Raw genomic sequence first — 21382 nt, forward strand, 5'->3', positions numbered from 1 at the left:
TACTGATGTGCTCTTTATGAAACTTAATGTCCAAATGAAAGCACATTAAAATCATTGCAAAATTGATACATATTAAATCGTCAGCAAAATTATCTCTATTATATCGTTAATATTCAATATATCACCCAGCCCTATTACCAAGCAGCCTCTTTTTAATGCTACACTTTATAATCTAAGTGAGTGAAGATATAAAGAAACTCGTGGATTAAATGAAATCCTTGTCCATTGTGAATATTCAGTGTAGCTGTGTACAAAGAACCGCTCAGAGGTCACTAACTAACTAAGTAACTTCCTATTGGTCACCGAACCAAGTTCACCGAACTTTAACTAAACACGAAATACACAAGGGGAAATTCTTCACCCCAGAAGACCATCATGCAAAATTCACGATCGCACGGATTCCCATTGAGATAACTGTATTTCACCCATAAGATTTCGCCATGCGAAGGTAAATGTGACTGCACCTTAATGACATGTTTCCTTTCTAAAGGTGCCATCCTGATAACAACATGGAAATTGTTTCAATTTAAAAACCTAAGATGTTTAGTCACCACTGAACCATTGTTGATATTTTCAAAGCACATCTGAGAATTTTTTTTTTAAGGTTACTTGTTACCAGATCTGGACTGGATCTGGAGAAATATTATCAAGGAACAACTAGCCCGATGATTCTGATGATTGAACAGTACAAGACCCACATCACAACATCTACTCCTTGAACAAAGACCTCCTGAAGGTGCGGTCACATTTAACCTCGCATGACGGGATTCTGCAGTACATCACAATGGGAATCCGCACAATCGTGAATTTTGCACGAAGAACAACCAGTGGTGAGAATTTCGCCTTGCGGATTTTGCGTGTTCACGTTTGGTGAACTTTAACAGGCCATTTACGTTGGCCAATACGATGTTGCTATTCCCACTGAGATGACTGTATTTCGGCTGTGGAATTTCAGCCTGCGAAAGTAAACGTGACTGCGCCTTTACAAACTTCTCAACAAGGCACACGATTTGAGGTTTCATTTATGTCTGTAGCACAAACTGTGTGGGCAAAATTAAATAAAAATTCTGTCATTATTTACTCACCCTTTATGTAGTTCCCCAAGCCTGTATGACTTTCGTTCGTAGAACACAAAAGGAAATGTTAGAATATGTTCTTTTTTTGTATGTAAAAAAGATGAGTGAAAGTGAATTGTCACTGAGCATAACATGTTCCCTAACATCTCTTTTTGTGTTTCACAGAAGAAAAATAAGTCACATGGGTTTAGAAAAATATGAGGGTGAGTAAATTGTGATAGAATTTTAGTTCTTTTTTAGTTGAACTACTACTTTAAGTATCGTAATTACAATATTAATAGTGATGCATGCCTTAGCAGACACCACTTAAAATAGACGTATTTTCACTGATTTGTCAGGCATCAACAAGCATCTGGTAAAGATGCATTTCATAAGCATCCGTATTGTGCAAGCCTGTGTGTTCAAATTAATTCCATTGAAAACACCCATAGGAGCTGCCTTGCAAACCTACCTTTCAAATGTCATTTTCACTCATTACAGTAAATGGACAGGCACTATGATTCATTCAGCCTTAGTATGTAATGCCATTAGACAAGCTGATAGTTGTAGAGCCACACAAGGACCGAAAGACAAGTATGCATTGGTATGTAAATATGCCATGTACACCTTCATTAAAATATTAAAGGGATAGTTCATAGTTTGAAAGGAAAATTATTGTCATTTATTCACACTCATGTTGTTCTAAAGCTGTATAACTTTCTTCCATGGAACACAAAAGTATGATAGTAGTATGATATGAGTATGATAGCCTCAGTCACCATTCACTATCATACATAAGTCAAATAGGTTTGGAACAACATGAGGGTGAGTAAATGACAGAATTTCCATTTTGGGTGAACTCTCTCTTTAGATATAATTTGGTCTGATAATATGAAATGCCTGCAATAATCTGCATAACTAGGTTTATTATCACTATGTGAACCTTGCCATTTGAAGCATCTGCGTTGCTGGGGCCATCAACGGGGCCGGCGATTCAGCACTGCGCGACACATGAACTCAACACTGCAATTAAACTGTCTGTTGTGAGAAGGCAGCAGGCGGTTCAACCATTCACTTCTATGTTTAAAACCTGTTCAACCTCTGTCTTTGTTTGCACTTCACAACGAGAGAAAAAGAGAAAAAAATTATAATTGTGCTCTCTTGTTTACCTGCCATTAAAGTCAGAGGAAATGTTTATGGCCGACAGATGCTAAAGCTAGCTTGTATTTTCCCCTTTTCCAGACACAAGAGTTCCTTCACTGTGGATGACCTAGGGTTAACCCTCCTTTTGCGTTTCCATGACAACAGAGGGCAGAGAGAAAGACAGGAAGTCAGACGGAGGAGAGTTATGCCCCGACACACGGCAGGATGGAATGAACAGCAGGCTGCGTTAAAGAGAACCGCACGTCCACATTCCACATTCAGCCCCCACTATACAATCCTATCGATAAAACAGACAAGGATACACAGGTTCTGCGAAAGACCCTCCTCTTTACAATCTTTTAAAGGGTCCAAAACATGTATCGTCTAACTCGAAACCTCTTTTATCCAAAACATTCCTTTACTGATTAAGAAACAACATGAAAATGAAATGCTGCCCTTCAGATGTTACTATGGGGTTCAAGATTACATTGTTGAGGCCCAGTTGCAAGACTGTAAGTAATAGACTATGTTCGGAAAAGAACACTGGTGCTTACTAAACAGTATAAACTTGCTTTTTTTTCTTGTTTGTGAAACAGTACACAGTTGAAACAATAAACATTTAAATTGATAGTATGCAACATTTTTGCTACATGAACTTATGACATTGTCACATTAAACACATGATTAATAGAGTGCAACTTCATGTTCCACTCAGGAGTTGATTTTTAATGATAAATATTAAACCTTTTAAAATAGACCAGTGAGCTCAGAGATTGTTAATCGACAGTAAATGCCATCAGTCCATGTTATTTCATCATCATTTTTTTAAAAATAGTCTTTAATAAAGGAATCTCTGGTAAAGAACTAAACTACCCATGATCCACTAATCAGAGAATCAGAAATAATCATGAAAAAAAAATATTTTGTATTTTTTAAATAAAATCCAATTTTAGGTTAAACTCTTTACAATCACATAATGCATCACGATCATTTTAAAATTGCAGTGCATATTAATTCCGGTTCATTAGCCACATTGGAAATTGAAGGTCAAGTGTATTTCAATGTGACATACAGTATCCAGCGCAGTATTCATTGTTGTATACTGCTCATTGTGGCAAATCGATCAGCCACTACATTAAAACAACCTGCCTAATATTGTGTAGGTCCACCTCTTGCTGCCAAAACAGCACCAACCAGCATCTCAGAATAGCATTCTGAGATTCTATTGTTCTCACCACTATTGTACAGTGCGGTAATCTGAGTTACCATAACTTTGTCAATTCTAACAAGTCTGGCCAACAAGGAATGCAGAATTGCCGCTCACTGGATGTTTTTTTTTATTTTGGCACCATTCTTAGTAAATTCTAAAAACTGTTGTTTGTGAAAATCCCAAGAGATGGCTGCCACACGATTGGTTGAATAGATAATCACATGGATGATTGTTGGTGCCAGACAGGCTGGTTTGAGTATTTTTGTAACTGCTGATCTCCTGGGATTTTCACATGCACAACAGTCTCTAGAATTTGCTCAGAATGGTCCCAAAAACAAAAAACATCCAGTGAGCAGCAGTTCTGCGGATGGAAATGCCTTGTTGATGAGACAGGTCAGAGAATGGCCAGATTGGTTAGAACTGACAAAGTCTACGGTAACTCAGATAACCACTCTGTACAATTGCTGTGAGAAGAATACCAACTCAAAATGCTATTCTGAGATGTGGGTTGGCACTTTTTTTGCAGCACTGCCTACACAATGTTAGGCAGGTGGGTTGTTAATGTTGAGGCTGATCAGTGCATGTCATCTGGTTATTCTATCCATACAGAGAGGTGTTCAAGCAATCCCAAAGTATATCAAATTCAACTTACCTGGAATCTTTTGCCAGGTTTGCCGGGTAAAGAAAAGTTTGATTCCCCTCCATTTCCACAACACATTTCGTGTTCAGGTCCTTTTCTGTTTGGGGGAGGAAAAAAAAACATTAGGGCAGTTTAAAGATTGTGTACTACATCACCTCCAAAGAAACAGGTTGAGATGCTCAAGAGGACCCAATAAGCACCAATGATATTTTGTTTTGTGACTCCAATATGTTTGACCTATGTCTGTCACTTAGACGGCTAAGGCAAGTCAATCTTTTGACCTATTGAGTTTCCACTTTTCCCCATTATAGAGAACAAAAGGGTTAAATCAATAGCAAGGGTTTATTTCACAGTAGGAGAGATGCTCAAGGACTGGAATCAAACCAACATTGACACTGAGGTCTTCTTGTGATTAGCCATCACTTTAACCATGGTTATGGAAAATGTTCAGAGCCAAAACCAGAGTTACAAGGCTCATGCACTCAGATGGGAATTTAAAGAAGTATTTCATGACAATCAAATTATAATCTCTCTTTACAGGCTGCAAGCAGCCATATCACACTGTAGCTCAAGACCAGTTGCCCACCGAAGCTAAGAATCTTAGCTCACTTAGCTCATCTTAACAAACTGTGTGGGCAAAATTAAATAAAAATTCTGTCATTATTTACTCACCCTTTATGTAGTTCCTCAAGCCTGTATGACTTTCGTTCTTAGAACACAAAAGGAAATGTTAGAATATGTTATTTTTTTGTATGTAAAAAAGATGAGTGAAAGTGAATGGTCACTGAGCATAACATGTTCACGCATAACTGCGCGGGCCACACTGCTGCTGTCAAAAAAACATTGGGAGTCAATGTTGGTTTGATTCCAGTCCTTGAGCATCTCTCCTACTGTGAAATAAACCCTTGCTATTGATTTAACCCTTTTGTTCTCTATAATGGGGAAAAGTGGAAACTCAATAGGTCAAAAGATTGACTTGCCTTAGCCGTCTAAGTGACAGACATAGGTCAAACATATTGGAGTCACAAAACAAAATATCATTTTGGCAAGGCTCAATTCCCATCAGGATTGAGCCTTGCCAGTACCTGGATGGGAGACCTCCTGGGGAAAACGGAGGTTGCTGCTGGAAGAGGTATTAGGGAGGCCAGCAGGGGGTGCTTACCCTGCAGTCTATGTGGTTCCTAATGCCCCAGTATAGTGATAGGGAGGGACACTATACTGTAAAAAGGCACCATCCTTCAGAGAAGATGTTAAACTGATGTCCTGACTCTCTGTAGTCATTAAAAATCCCAGGACACTTCTTGTAAAGAGTAGGGGTGTAACCATGGTGTCCTGGCCAAATTCCACCCCCATTGGCTATTCTCATTCATGACCTCCTAATAATCCCCATCCATTAATTGGCTCTATAACTCTACTCTTACCTCTCAACCAATAGCTGGTGTGTGGGGAGCGTGGCTGCTCTCACATCATCCAGTTGGATGCTGCACACTGATGGTGGTTGAGGAGAGTCTATTCACTGTGTGTAAAGTGCTTTGAATCTAGTGTCAGAAAATTGCTATATAAATATAACTTTCAATTCATTAGCAAACATCTGTTAAATTTAAGCAATGATTCAAGCTTGGCCTGCACCTGTTCGATGACATGTTGGCACAATTAATTGTGTTTGCCAGCTAACAAATCCAGAATCTAATAAAATTACTTCAATGTTTTGATTTGAACGTTTCAATCTAACTCATAAGCATGCCATGCACTTTTCTCATGTCACATTTTCAACGACAATAAGCAAACAAATGCCTTTAACAAATGTATGAGCCTATGCTGTCAAACTTGTCCATGATTTGTGGTTTATAATCTGTGTTAAACCATAATATACTTATATGTGATGAGACTTTTTGATCCAATGAAGGATATTCTGGCATTATAGAAGCTAAAGTTTGATAACATGTAGTAGAACAGACTGAAGTCGACTAGTCGCTCACTACGTGATTTATAAAACTTGTCTGAAGGAAATACAGCAGCTGTGAAGCCCGGTGGCTAAGCACTGAACAGGCGCAGTGACTCTAATATAGGCTGTGATGTTCTGTCAGAGTCACAATAAAAAAAAGATGCAAATACAGAATGAACTTCAGAACTAGAGTTTGTTTACAGTGTCGCTACGCTCAACAACATAACAATTTTACTAACATTGGTATGTATTGTGGCAATTTTTTTTTTGATTGTGCATTTGAATTCACAGGTTTTTTTTACAAAATGTGTCACTGATTAATTATAAATCAACCATAGACTTTTCATATCGCTGTTTTTATGCTTAAACGATATGCAGATGGTTTTAATTTGGTCAAAAAATATAGGCATCCATAATTTATTTACTTGGTAAAGAGCCGTGTAATAGCAGGAACATTTTTGGTCACCCTGTGAGGATTTACTTTGACATGCAGATTACTTTATTGTGCTTTTCATTGTATCATTCAATTCAAAACACTGACATTTTATTATCCTTATGAAATATCCATATTTTGACTGAGTAAGCAAACTGACTGTACATTATCCTTAACATTATTGCAGTGTATATTGCAGATGGAAAGTGACTGTGCAACATCCAAACAGATTGAACAGCTCATGTCTTAGCTTGGACAGAGCGGTCACCCTCAAAACAACAGAAAGGACCTGTGAAAGCACTCCCTCAAACACAGTGTCAGAAGTAGCCTGTTGCTAAAAGGACATCCTGTGCATACAATACAATTTCAAGGACGATAACTTTATGGTTCAGAGTCAGCTGAAAGTTTATGACAAACCGATGACAAACACAAGTCACACCTTTATTTTAACACTCCTAATACACTCCCAGAATCGAAGGCAGGCCAAAGCATGTCTGAAACCACCATAACAGTCCTGCTGGAAACGACAGGGAAGGGGAGAGCAGCTGACTCAGAAATCCTGGAAAGGATGTTCACTGAATCCACACTAGCTGGAACAACTTCCTGTTCAAGCAGGAAACAACTGGTTTCCTCAAACCATTGGCCAAGGTCTAATAAGGAGGCCCAGCTGGTTTTATAGGAGTGGTTAATCTAGCCATTTTCTGCATTATGTCACTAAGGTGATTAAAGGGATAGTTCGCCCATAAAAAAATATAATTCTCTCATTATTTACTCACCCTCATGTCATCCCAGATGTGTATGACTTTCTTCTGCAGAACACTGTCAAAGATTTTAAGAAGAATATTTCAGCTCTTAAGGTCCTTACAATGCAAGTGAATGGTGGCCAGAATTTTGAAGGTGCAAAAAGCACATAAAGGCAGCATAAAAGTAATCCATAAGACTCCAGTGGTTTCATATATGTCTTCTAAAGTGATGCAGTCACTTTGGGTGAGAAACCAATCCATATTTCCTTTTTTACTCTAAATCGCTGTGGTGGTGGCGTAGTGGACTAAAGCACATAACTGGTAATTAGAAGGTCGCTGGTTCGATCCCCACAGCCACCACCATTGTGTCCTTGAGCAAGACACTTTATACAGGTTGCTCCGGGGTATTGTCCCTGTAATAGGTGCACTGTAAGTCACTTTGGATAAAAGTGTCTGCCAAATACATAAATGTAAATCTTTTTTTTTAAGTTAAAGTTTTATAGTAAAAAAGGACTTAAATATTGATCTGTTTCAGACCATGATCACTACTGAAGACATGCATGTAACCACTGGAGTCATATAGACTTAACATATGGATTACTTTTAAACACTGGAGTCATATGGATTACTTTTAAACACTGGAGTCATATGGATTACTTTTATGCTGCCTTCATGTTATTTTTGGAGCTTGACCAGTCTGATCACAATTCACTTGCATTGTAAGGACATACAGAGCTGAGAATTTCAAACAATCTTTGTTCTTGTTCAGCAAAAAATGAAAGTCATACACATCTGATATGGCATGAGGGTGAGAAAATAATGAGAATTTTCATTTTTGGGTGAACTATCCCTTTAAGAGAAGCACGTGTAAACTTGTCAACAGTGACTGACTGAAATGATTGACAGAACCGTACATCTAATTCACACAAACAAAGATCAAGCATCACATGTTACACAGTGAACAAAATGTTGTTTCTATATAAATCTTTCAGTTTACGAAGGTAAAACAATCAATGCACGGTTCAGTTAGTAACATGAAACTATAGCCCTAACTGAATTGTTCATGCCATGCGAGAAGGGAATGAGGCAATAGGTGTTTACTGGTGCTCCACTTTACTGATGTGGAGCACAAGTAAATCATTAACTAGTTAAACTTTACCTCCCTTTATCCACCCATATGGTTTTACTTTATGAAGTCATAGGGAAAATATGAACACCTTCTTAGAAGGACTCAAACACATTCTGCCATGGGAACATGCTGTTATGCAATGCTGGCAAATAGTCCATTCAGACTCCCTTCCTGCCTTTGTCCAATAGAAAGGCAGACAGACAGGGGGGGACAGAAAGTGTCATTTAGAGTCTTGAACTCCATTTAAAATGCAAGTTCTCTCTGTCATATGTCATGGGACCACAAATGACGTCTCCAAAAATATAGCCTTATGGGTTTGGAATAATATAATAAAGAAGGGCTTATTAAACGACACCAACATTTAAAATGGAAACTGGGGGAAAAAATGTACAAGGATTAAAAGGATATTTAGAGACTTTAAAACAGAGTTCACACAGTGCGCGTGTCTTGTGACTAAACGTTTAGCTCCAGACAGACACGTGACCGCATCGCCCACAATGTAGCAAACATTTCGCGCTTCAGTGGCTTTACGAAGACACATGTTCTCATACGGCAAGTTCAGCTTTAATGTCATGTACTCATGTGAGAGACAACAAAGTAATCGTGGAAATAATCTATAACTCTAAGAAGATAAAGGGGGAAAAATTGTTAAGGTAAAACGAAAAACATTTAAACAGTAGTAGGCCTATGTATGACACTATGGTTTCCATAATGGATAGATGAAGCGGGTCTCTTTCTCCTCTTTACACGGTCCAAACGGCATTGAAAAGTATGGAAATATGAGGCAATTTTAGTTTCCAGGCCTGGACAAGTCGTGGTAATCAATAAGAAATTAAAAATTAATGGAAAAGTCAAATAAATTACATAGTTAATATAAATATATGCATGCTCAGCTGTACATCTACGATCGATATATAGAATTTTAGTCATCACCTGGACTGGTACAGTCAAACGCACCAATGATGTACAAAAACATACTTATGAGACACAGTCTAAATGTGCACTGTGATATAAAGTGTCAGATCTGGATTTAAACTTACCTCTCCGGTTCATGGGCCGAACCCGAACCGCCACCTTCACATTAGAGACGTTCAGATTAGTGTCGCCCATGATGAAGGTCGGTATATCCACCAAAATACGTGTTAAAAAGCGACAGAAATGCTTTCTGGCAGTCTTGAGTTTATAAAATAGGATGCATCTAGATATGCCTAATTTAGCAATCCCGGATATTTCGTGAAGTTTGAACCGTATCGTATCCAAAAATGTCCAGCATCGTCCTTATGCCGTTGTTTTTCTGTGATTGCACCATGAAGACATGTCCACTTACATAGTTCAAATAAAAGTTCAGTGCAGTCTCTTGACAGCTGGAGCTTTTAGATCAAAAACAGTGTCCCTCCTGGATTCTGGTCAAACACTCGCACTGGGTCACACTGCAAATGTCAAGACTTTTGTCCAGCAGGAAACCAAGTATCTAATAAGTACTCAAGGTTTAAATAATGAATGCCTGGTTGTGGCAGTCGAATTGCGTCTTGCATTTTAAAAGAACATCCCTGCTGGAAAGGATACACTAAATAACCATTTCACTTTTGGTTTAAAAATCTTATTTGACTCGAGAAATGAATGATTGCACTACATGCATGTGCTCTTCTGTAGTGTTTATCCAAATATAATAAGCAATTATTTTGTAAAACAAACCAATGTTTGCAATGCATAGGAATGTTAGGCTAATATTAGACAGATTTCAAATGCTGATCTGTCAATGCAGCACTTTCCCATGGAGGAAATGGCAAAAAAAAAAAAAAAGATTAAGGTTGAAAAAAGTATATAAATGTAAACGATTGGGGAAAGGAAAAAAATCCTAATCTGGCAATTACTTCCGGAATTTGGTCGCGAACTGTTGATGAAATGGTAACGGATCCCTCAGAATCTGGTATTTGATGAATTTTGATTTTTTTTTCAGGCTGGGTCCAACTTCACAGGCTGATTAAAACAATGGTGCTGCTGTCCATTCCCATCCAGATTGACAAATCTTCAGGTTTGATATGCAACATCTCGGAAACAGAATCAGCGGGCCCACGAAAATGTAGATTTAAGTGATTTAAAGACTCCAGCGTGGATGTTACGGTGGTCATAAGCAGCCGCTTTATTTCATGACTGACCAGCGTGAAGTCAGTGATATTAACGGAGATCATCACAACGCCCAGCGGAAGTTACGGTTTCAAAGTAAAAGTCTCTAAACTACCAAAAACAAATAAATAAAATAAACAAACGCACACTACCCACCAGAACACAATTATTATAAATGTATATATTAACGATTTAAAAATGGCATATTCACCATGTAACGTATTATCATTTAATCCTGTAAATAATTTAAATAAATATAATATAATAGACTTGACTTTTCAGATCAATTTCAATTGTATTATTATTATAGCCAGTCACCGTACCGTTTTGGTTTCTCGCCTGAAAATAAAAAACAACTCTGAACTGCGCTTTCCGATTATGAAAAGCAAATTTGTACATATAAAATTCGTGCCATTGCGGTGATGCCGCATATATTTTAAATACATGTATCCGTTTAAATCGACAATTTTTCTCTTTTACTGCCGTTCTTCACGTCAGGTTTAGTTAGTTTATTTATAATTTTAGATTTTCTGAATGCTCTTGTAAACATAAATATGTAGGCTAGTACTTATACTGCTAACAAACTGCACACACATCCAGCAACTTTTTTGAAATCCGTTTACTGTTTATACTCAGCAGATCAAATTCTCATTACTCACGTTGTGGCGACACCTGCTGGTCATATTTTCGAAATAGAAACAGTGGCTGTGTCTTTTTTTTTTTTTTTATGTGGCTGTGTCTCGTTTGGTAGGATGCGTCCTCCGAAGGTCGCATTTGTCGGCCGCATCGAGGCTGTCTCGATCGATTCAGAAAAACGAGTCGGACACTTCGAATGCGACCTTCTTTCACGGGAATTCGGAGGATGCATGAGGTGTATTCTTCGTGGGCACTCACAACCCACAATTCTTTGCTTCAACGGAAATGTCTAAAAAAAATAAATGATGCCAATTTTCCCGTAAATATGATGTTCAAACACAAGGAATGTGAATTCCCAAGTTGAAGTACCTCAGTAGTGTATATAATATGTATAATTATATGAATATATAATTAAAATAAAGTATTAGGCTAAAAGTACACCTGCAAAATCTATTTTCTTTTCTCTTTACATCATTATAACTCTCCTAAAATGTACCTCATAGGCCTACATTCCCTTCAAGATGGACTTTGTTTCCTTCTCACTCAAAGCGTTTGCTTGTTAAAGAGTGGTGTGCTGTCATGGCAACCATGTTACTTTCCCTTTCCATTTGTCTTACAAAGGCTGTCTCGTTTAAACAAGACTTGTTTAAAGGAGGACACTCGGTATACTGCAGCCTTCAAAGGACGCATCCTACCTAGCATGCAGCCTTCCAAACGAGACACAGCCAATGGTTAGAATGGCAGTTACCTAAACGGGCGGGGTATAGCGGCATGGAAGTATCGTAATGCATCGAAGTAATAATTTTGCTATTTACATTTTTGATGTGCATTTTTAATTAAATGGCTATAAGTTTGTCAGCATCATTATTCAGTTGTAAATTATTGGATTCAGACCATTGCTAATGAGAAAGGTGTTGTCATGTACCCGTTATTTTTGTCAGTGCTGATAGGATGGACCAATAGAGCGCAACAGTGACCGCCCACTGTCTAGACTTTTTTTTTAAATTCTTCATAAAAGAGTTGTGAGCCATGAACCAAACTATCAAGTTCTGAGGTGAATCACAACATCACAAACTTTGTTGTGAGCCAAAATGTATTTGAAAATCAGACATAAAGACAAAAGGTACAAGACTGTGTACTTATCGTCTTTCATGAAGGCACAAACTACAATCCCATAAAGCATTGCGAATGATGTCGTTGAATATAAAACTATGGAAATATATCAAATTATTTATTTTAGGTTGTTGTTTCTAATTATTATATTATATCCAGATATGTACAAATATTGTAGGTGTTTAAGGGTGAATTGAGACCGACTCGATTATGTAATTCACAGTGCATGATGGGAGTTTTTTCGGTTTTCGTTGACCACGGTTCTCTGATTGGTGGATATTTCTCTGATGTACCATGGGGAATGTAGTTGTTTACTACTTTGAGATAACGCAGACGGATGGCTTCAACGGAAGCAAATACCATCGATGAACAACCTCGTAGCGCACAGTAGGGCTGTCTTTAAAGTTTTATATGTTATAGTTCAATCAATTCAATGATAACATTATCCCAATTCGTCTATGGGATTAATAAATGGAACCAGACTGTTGCTTTCTATTACAGTCATTTTACAGTCATTGGATAAGAGTATATAAAACATTTTATTGAGATTGTTGAGATGGATCTCCATTTTTATGTTAGGAACTAATTCGGTTAGCAATTTATACATTTTAACTAAAATGTCTCAATTAAGAAAAAAACAATGCAGCTCAAAGAGAGATTGATTTTATGAGCCAACAATTAAACACTAACTAGAGGAAAACAGCGTTTCGAATCATATGAAAGAATTATGGTGTACCCAGAGCTGGGTAGTAACTGATTACATGTAATCAGGTTACAAAAATCAACTACTTGTAATTAGATTATATTACATTTTAAAATACTACTGCAAAAGACCTTTGTTCGGTGGCAATGGAGGAGTCAGGAGACAACAAAGGACAGTCCTTTTATTCTTCTCTCTTTAAGCATATAATCGACGGTAACCATCGATAACAAAGAAATGGTAAATAAACGAAAGCGCTAAAAATAATAAACACCCGCTAAATAATAAACACTCTCTCTCTTGGTTCAAGTCTGTAGTGCTCTCTTGGTCACTCTACCCCCTCTCCGAAGCTCTGGCATTCCTTTCAGGTCTCCCTCCGCCATCACTATAATGAGAGACAGGTGTTAGAGATAATTATGACCCAAGTGACGAGCCTCACCGCACTCCCTCACAGACCGACACATGACCACGCCCACCATGACACATCTACGTAATTAGATTAGTTACTTTTGAAAGATTTCATGATTACAGAATAAAGTAAATGTAGTCAATTGTTCATAATTTATTGATGCCTTTATTTAATCTGCTTTTTAAATATTTTACCTTTTCATTCTAATTCAGTCTACAGCTGATATTTACAATCTTTGAGTGTTTTTAAAAATTCAAACCCCCTCCCCACTACTATGGAGTGGTTATCCACACTTAATAGTCGAACCGATTGTAGTTTTGCGATTTGCTTTTGTACACGGCTTCAAAATTGTACGTGAATGCGTTTTTTTCGACAACTTTATTTTGTTACGGCTTTTGTTTGGGGTGGCTGTGGCTCAGTTGGTAGAGCGGGTCGGCCACTAATTGCAGGGTTTGAATCCCGGCCCACAAGACTCCACATGCCGAAGTATTCTTGGCAGGCTAGCACCTTACATAGCAGCTCTGCTGCCATTGGTGTGTGAATGGGTGAATGAGTCACAGTGTAAAGTGCTTTGAATACCATTAAGGCTTAAAAAGGCACCATATAAGTGCAGACCATTTACCATGTTACATTGAATCACAAATAATACTGGTCTGATCCAGAGGTAGATAACATATTTTTTTTTACAGATTAATCAGTGCTGATATATTGTTCATTTTGATTGAGGAATGAACTGCATCTGGGATTATATATTGTATTGCTTTAATATTGTAGCTTTTAAGTCTGTACCCATCATAGTAAACAAAAGCAACTATTTGTTTTTAACATTCTATAAATCGATTTTAAAAACTATCGGTCGATTATCCGTTATCAGCCTTTTCCACCAATTTAGTTATTGGTATAGCCAAATCCACTTTCGGTCACCCTCTAGTCTGATCTGTTAGCACACATGAATGTGTTTGTGTTGCCAAATTTGCTGGAGTAAAAACATTTTTAGTTCCTTTTTTATCTCACTCAGAAAAAGACAAATAGCGAGTAAAATCCACACAAAAAAAATCATTGCAATTCTCATATTTTGATCAATTTTTTTTCTTAATGCATTTAACACAGCATTGTCAAAAGGGTACAAGTTTAGTCACTTGTTTTACAAATGAAGGAAAAAGAGGCTTTACTGTGATCTAAAACTGCTTCAGCCTGAGCAGTGCTAATTACTGTCTTGCAAGTTTATTATTTTCTGACGCTAACTTCCACAGAAAGATGTCTGCTAGGTCAGCTATGTAATACTGTGATATTACACTAGAGGACACTAAATTCTCAAACAAAACAAAGCCAAATCTACTTTTCTGAGACCTAGCTCATGTAATGAATTTGTCTAAAATTCAAAAACAAAGCCAATTTGTCTACAAATGAAAATAACCACCCTAGGATTATTACATTACAATTTTCTATACACTGGAAAAGTGCAAATAATTGTGCATTTTTTATTTATAAAGACTTGACATTAAGTTTGCTTGAAGCTGAGTCACTGCACTTACATGAGTGAAATGTCATGGTCCACGCTATAGACCAAAGTTTCTAAAGGTAGAATAATTGTGTATGGAGAAATGACAGTACTTTAGTAAGAGTTTTCAAAGTTCAATATGAACATCCTTTGACAGAAAAATAAATCTTACAAATATAGATGTATACACATGTTTATGCTTCAGCATTGCAGTGAAAATATGTCAAGATCAAACAGTCACAATATGGAGAAAATCTGATCACAGTATTAATATAGCTGTGTATGGTAAGGGTTGAAGTGTAAATACAACAAAGTGTAAATTTGAATTTTTTATTCAAATTGGAATTGTATCATTTATCAATGGTGTACTTTTTTTTTAAAAGTAGGTTAAGGAAAAATCCACAGTGAAATTGAATCCTTGCAGCTTGTTCAGGACCTAGAACTTAATCATTTCAGTCTGGGTACATACAGTGCACTTTGAAGCTTGGTAATTTAGTGTAAATGTTAGAGCGTGAGGGGTCTGACGGGGCCTGAGAGGGTCTTCTGTGATCTGCGTGGCTGAGAGAGGAGGGGCCTTCCAGGGAAAGGGCATTTGCTTTGAATCCCACCACGTGGGCAGCCTCTACCCCACTGCTCTGCTTTCACCTCATATCAGACCTGAGGATACTGTTAGGTGAAGATCAGCAAACCACATACCCTTGACACCATTATTAATAAGCTAATAAATTATGTATGTTTTGTCAAGACAAGGGAACTTATGGAGAAATATAATACTTGTTAAAAATGATATAATTGTAATTCTTATGACTTTTATTGTTGTTGTATTGTTGTAGCTGGTTGATAGTTGTGATTTGTCTGAAGTCACCATTTGGGTGATAAATGTTAGCTCTAGTGATCTTGGAGCTTGTTCAGTTTAAGCCATTTTTCTTTACTCAACTGTACTTAACAAAAGCGCAGATTTATGTGCACAAAGAAGTACTGATGAGAATCCAATGTGCCATATGGTTAACCTAGAGTCCAGTCCAACATAGAGTTTACCTATACTGTATAAGATGTGTTTTAACTCAATTTAAATCTTTAAAAAAAATTAATCACAGATTAGTTAAGTTTACTTGTAACTAGTAAACTGTACTTAAATAATTAAGTTCACTTTACTTGAGCTAAATAACCATGTTTACCTAGAAAAAGCATGCAAACCGATTACCTTAACAAATCTTAATAATGTAAACTAATTGATTTGATCTGCTGGACCTTTCTGCAACCTTTGACACAGTCAACCATCAGATTCTGCTCTCCACCCTCTCCTCGCTGGGTATTTCAGGAACTGTGCTTGAATGGTTTAACTCCTATCTCTCAGGTAGGTCCTTCAAGGTAGCCTGGAGAGGTGAGGTATCCAAGCCACATCAACTACTTACTGGGGTACCTCAGGGATCAGTGCTTGTGCCACTTCTCTTCTCTATATACACAACATTACTGGGACCCATCATTCAGGCACATGGTTTCTCATACCACTACTACGACGATGACACAACTCTACTTGTCTTTCCAACCCAACGACACTACCATGACAGCTCAAATCTCTGCCTGCCTGGCAGACATCTCGGCCTGGATGAAGGAACACCACCTGCAACTCAATCCAGCCAAAACCAAACTCCTGGTCTTTCCAGCCAACACTGCTGTTGAACACAACATTACCGTGCAGCTGGGTTCAAAAACGGTCATAAATCTAGGGGTAACCATTGATAACAAACTAAATTTCACAGATCACATCTCAAAGAACGCTAGATCAAGTAGATTTACACTCTACAACATCAGGAAGATGTTGTAGAGTGTATCTGACCATGCCACACAACTGCTTGTTCAGTCACTTGTCATAACTAGATTGGACTACTGTAACGCTCTCATTGCAGGCCTTCCTGCATGTGCAATTAGACCTCTTCAAATGATCCAGAATGCAGCAGCACGTCTGGTCTTTAATAACCAAAGAGAGCACATGTTACACCACTCCTTGTCTCTCTCCACTGGCTACCGGTTGATGCATGTATCAAATTCAAGGCTCTGATGCTGGCATACAGAACAGTCACTGGGTCTGCTCCAACATACCTAAAATAATTTCAGCAGAGCTACATGCCCACTAGAAGCCTGCGGTCGGCAAAGGAACATTGCCTTGTTGTACCAACACAAAGAGGCACCAAAACACTTTCCCTGACTTTCAGCTTCATCATACCACATTGGTGGAATGACCTTCCCAACTCCATCTGTGAAGCAGACTCACTCTCTGTCTTCAAAAAACGACTTAAAACACATCTTTTCCAAGAGCACTTCACTAGTCACAAAAAAAAAGAAAGAAATAGCACTTATATATGTTTTGAATACTATTCTGATGCTAGTGAAACTTTGTAATATGGCACTTTTGTACCACTGTCTCCTTAAGATGATTCGCTTATGTTTTCCTCTTTTGTAAGTCGCTTTGGATAAAAGCTTCTACCAAATGAATAAATGTAAATGTATTGTGCACAAAATTTGACATGATGACTGGTAAACCGAGTTACTAGAACCACAAAATGACGTTCTTGCTTCAGGAATTGTTTTTCATCTTACATTTGCTTTTTATGACACTATCAGTTAGGTTTAGGGTAGGGATGTATGTTTTGTTGATTTAAAACTGAATATACTGTAGCACTAACTTTAAAAACATTATTTGTTTGGGACAAATTTTAACTCGCTTTTAGTGCCACACAGAGGACATTTCACCTGCCACGATGCATGTAAGGAACAATGTAATGACATTTTGAAAAAGACTCACCACTAGGGGTGTAAAAATACTTTGCTGCATCAGTTATGGCATTTAAGAATCGAGTATCATTACTATATTAATAACCAATGTGACCATCTCATATTACACAAACCTTCTTGCAACAGACACGGAGCGGAGTATGCGAGATTGAAGGGAAAAAAGGGCACTTTGAAATTAAGAAAGTTTGTGCTGCCGCGTTCACCCCATGAATCTACATAAGATACAATGGGTGAATGGATGCTGGAATGCCATGGTGAATAGGAAGCAATTTCAGACTGATCTGAAGGGAGATTCATTAATTAGATTGGTCAATGACATGTGACAGCCATGAAAATATAAAACATGTTTATCTTTAATGAGTCATTCCAATAATCGAATCAGATTGAATCGAATTGTGAACAAATTTCAGATTTCATGATACAGTGTAATCATTAGGTAAAGAATCTTAATCTAATCGAATCATTGTCAGAGCGAAACATTATACACCTAGTTGCCACAGTCATGTAATTTTAAAGAGAGACGGCTCAGTATCATCAAAATGTAATACTTGCCCTGCCTTTGAAACGACTTTCCTTTACGACTGATATTATCTAGGTCTCGCTCGCTATTGGATAATGTACATATAGTCAAAGAGCTTTTTAGGCATTGTTTTGTAAACTCACATTCAGGTGTGGTCACTTTTCGTGATCCAATAATTACATGTTGATAAAGCCAACATTTTTATCCTGTTTGACTTGGAAATACATCACACTACATAGGTAAAATGGGTTATGAATGCTGTTTCATGTTGATTTGAATCATTCTACAAGAATTACTATATGATACTTGTATTTTACCTTTCATTTCTTTCTGTTTGTATTGCAAGCTAGCTATTCATTCAACATTAGAACTGTATTGTTTTTCCTAAAGCAGTCCATAATACATGTTGATTGTTCATGATGATTAATTGACTTCATAGTATCTTGATTAAGAATTAGATCATCAGCTGTCAACAACAAACATCTGCAAACACCCACAACAGGAACTCAATGTTTTCTCTTTTCCTCAAGTTAATTAATTTTATTATGAAGGGTGATAAGGGACAGTATTCCGTGTAGCAACGGGCTTGTGTATTACTGGACCAATGGCAGCTTACGGCAGTGGGGGTTCATAAAATAGCACGATAAGTATAATTGTTGCGGCAGCTTATCAGACTGAAGTGTGGCAGGCAGAGGGTTTGATTTCAGACAACACTTATCTTTACAGTGTGGGTTCAGTGGGGGTAGGTGGGATGGGTAATCAATTAACTGTTACCTTGCCCTTTTGAGTGGTCCTGTCTAAAACATGGAAATGGAGGTAAGATCTAAACCAGAACCTCTGACAATGAGAACACTCTCATTTCCCTCTCTGGAAATGGTCTCAAATTAGTTAGTAATTATAAACGTCTAAGGCTTTTGTGACTTTTCCTTTTAATCAATGTAACATATGTACATTGATTAAAAGGAATATTCTGGGTGCAACACAACAATCTTTTGTTGTAATCAACATTATGCCACAAATGCAGTCACTTGAGCTTAATTTGGAACCTGCAATATTCCTTTAACACTTCAATATAAACACTTAAACAATCAATATAAAAATATTTGTGTGGAGATGGGGGCATGTCCAAGTGATGCCTGTGGAGAGTGAGGCCGGGAGAGGAAGAGTGATAAGGATTGACACCTGGGGGAAATTATCCCAAACCGCTGTTTTGTGTTGCAGAAAGAGCTTGAGAGGGATATAAGGGCAGTCCAGACTGACCGAGGGGAGAGAGAGAGAGAGACGCATTCAGCCATGTTTATGTGTGTGATCTTATATGTTATGCTGAAAAGGTTTAAAAATAAAGACTTACATGGATTGTTTATCCGGCTCCCACTTCCTCCTTCACAGAAAGCAAGAGATCTGTCACAGTGGTGCAGAAACCCGGGAATTAGGAGGAAGAAACGTCGTCAGGGAGTCCGGCATCCACTAAGCCCAACATCAGGCTCTGCTTGAGCTACGTGTGGAACAGTAGCAGAGGTTCCAGGTGCTCTTCCAGGGTTCTTGGTGCTATGGAGCTTGGTACACCAAGAGGGGTCTTCAGCCGTGACCCTGGACCCACCCCTAGCTGACAGGTGACGGCCACACCAAGAGCACCATTGTGCCCCCTTCCATTGATCGAGGTCCCCTTTGAAAGAATTGGTATGGACCTCGTTGTGCCATTAGAATGGATGATACACAGGCTTTGTGTTGATTCTGGTGGACTACGCAATGCGATATCCAGAAGCAGTGCCTCTGCGCAACATTTCAGCGTGAAGTGTTGCGGAGGCACTCTTCAGAATTATCTCCCAAGTGGGGATTCCAAAAGAAACCCTAATTGATCAGGGCACTACATTCATGTCACGCACGGTTAAATCGATTTGGACCAACGTGCACCACCTCCAAACTGACGACTTTGTCAAACGATTTAATAAGACCCTAAAGAATATGATTCGTAAGTTTGTGCACAATGACACTCTGAATTTGGACAAGTGGCTAGAGTCCCTATTATTTGCAGTTTCGAGAGGTCCCGCAAGCCTCCACGGGGCTCCCCCCATTTGAATTATTATATGGGCGTCGACTGCATGGCCTGCTTGACGTCCAATGGGAAAAATTGGAGGAGGAACCTTTCAAACAGCAAAAACGATATTCAATACGTTTTTGACCTGAGAGCAAAACTCCACACACTGGGGCGATTAACAGAAGAGAATTTGGTCCAGGCTCAAGAACATCAAAGCCGGCTATATAATAGTTGCACTTGACTACGGAAATTTACACAGGGAGATAAAGTCCTTATATTGCTCCCCATATGGAGCTCTAAATTACCAAGTGGCAAGGGCCCTTTGAGGTCACAAAGCGAGTTGGGTAAATTGAGTATGAGGTGTAACGAACAGATTACCTCAACCTCCTAAAACCATGGAGAGAGGTTGTTCCCATGATTTAGGTGCAAGTAGTTCTGGAGAGGGAGGAGCGTGGGCCGGAAGTGAAATTAAAATCCACCGATTGGGTTGCCAGGTTGCAAGGAGAGTTCTCCAGCATGTTCTCGCCTCTCCCCGGTTGTACGAATCTCATGGAACACCATATTGAAACAACCGCAGGGGTAGTGGTATGCTGGTTATGTTGCGTAAATGCAGTGTCTACGTTTGATGCGTACCCGATGCCTCTGATTGATGAACTGCTCGATCGGTTTATTTAACACTGGATTTGATGAAGGGAAATTGGTAGATCCCCTTAACTCCAATGTCCCATGAAAAGATGTAATTTTTTTATCGTTGAGACGTGCGGGACTCACGGCAAACCCTAAGAAATGTGCAATTGGGCGGGTAGAAGTATGGTATCTGGGCTTCCACTTGGGTCATGGGCAGGTGCGGCTCTAAATTGATAAGACCGCAATAACTATTCGACCGTCACCAGCCCACTGACTTATCTGACTAAAAAGGGGCACCAGATCCGGTCCAGTTGATGAAGCTGTGCCAGCAGGCATTCATGCTTGTGAAAGCTGCACTTTGCGGCAGGCCATTATTGCAATCTCCTGACTTAACTCTCCCTTTTATCTTGCAGATGGAGGCATCGGACAGAGGGGTGGGAGCGTTATTGTCCCAGATGCTGGATGGGGAGGAGAGCCTATTAAAAATAAATACTTTGTATTTTGTATCTGGCTCCCACTTCCTCCTTCCCAAGAGAGCAAGAGGTCTGTCACAATGTGATTATCTTTGTACTTGTTGAAAGCTTCACAAACTGTATGAATTGTATAATAAATTACCC

The 21382-nt window shown here is 38.5% G+C and overlaps 1 protein-coding gene across 1 annotated transcript in view; it reads right to left on the bottom strand.

Annotated features, from left to right (window-relative positions):
* LOC127657351 (kinesin-like protein KIF13B) overlaps positions 1-9570 on the bottom strand; it is a 50426-nt gene extending 40856 nt beyond the window's left edge. The window contains exons 1-2 of the mRNA XM_052146095.1: positions 9339-9570; positions 4061-4145 (exon numbers count right to left, since the gene is read on the bottom strand). Of these exons, the coding sequence (XP_052002055.1) occupies positions 4061-4145; positions 9339-9408 (155 nt within the window). The 5' untranslated portion in view covers positions 9409-9570. The remainder of the gene's footprint in view (positions 1-4060; positions 4146-9338) is intronic.
* Positions 9571-21382: the final 11812 nt, after the last annotated feature.

The sequence above is a fragment of the Xyrauchen texanus genome, chromosome 16 (genome assembly GCF_025860055.1).
Source record: "Xyrauchen texanus isolate HMW12.3.18 chromosome 16, RBS_HiC_50CHRs, whole genome shotgun sequence".
Classification (NCBI taxonomy): Eukaryota; Metazoa; Chordata; class Actinopteri; order Cypriniformes; family Catostomidae; genus Xyrauchen; species Xyrauchen texanus.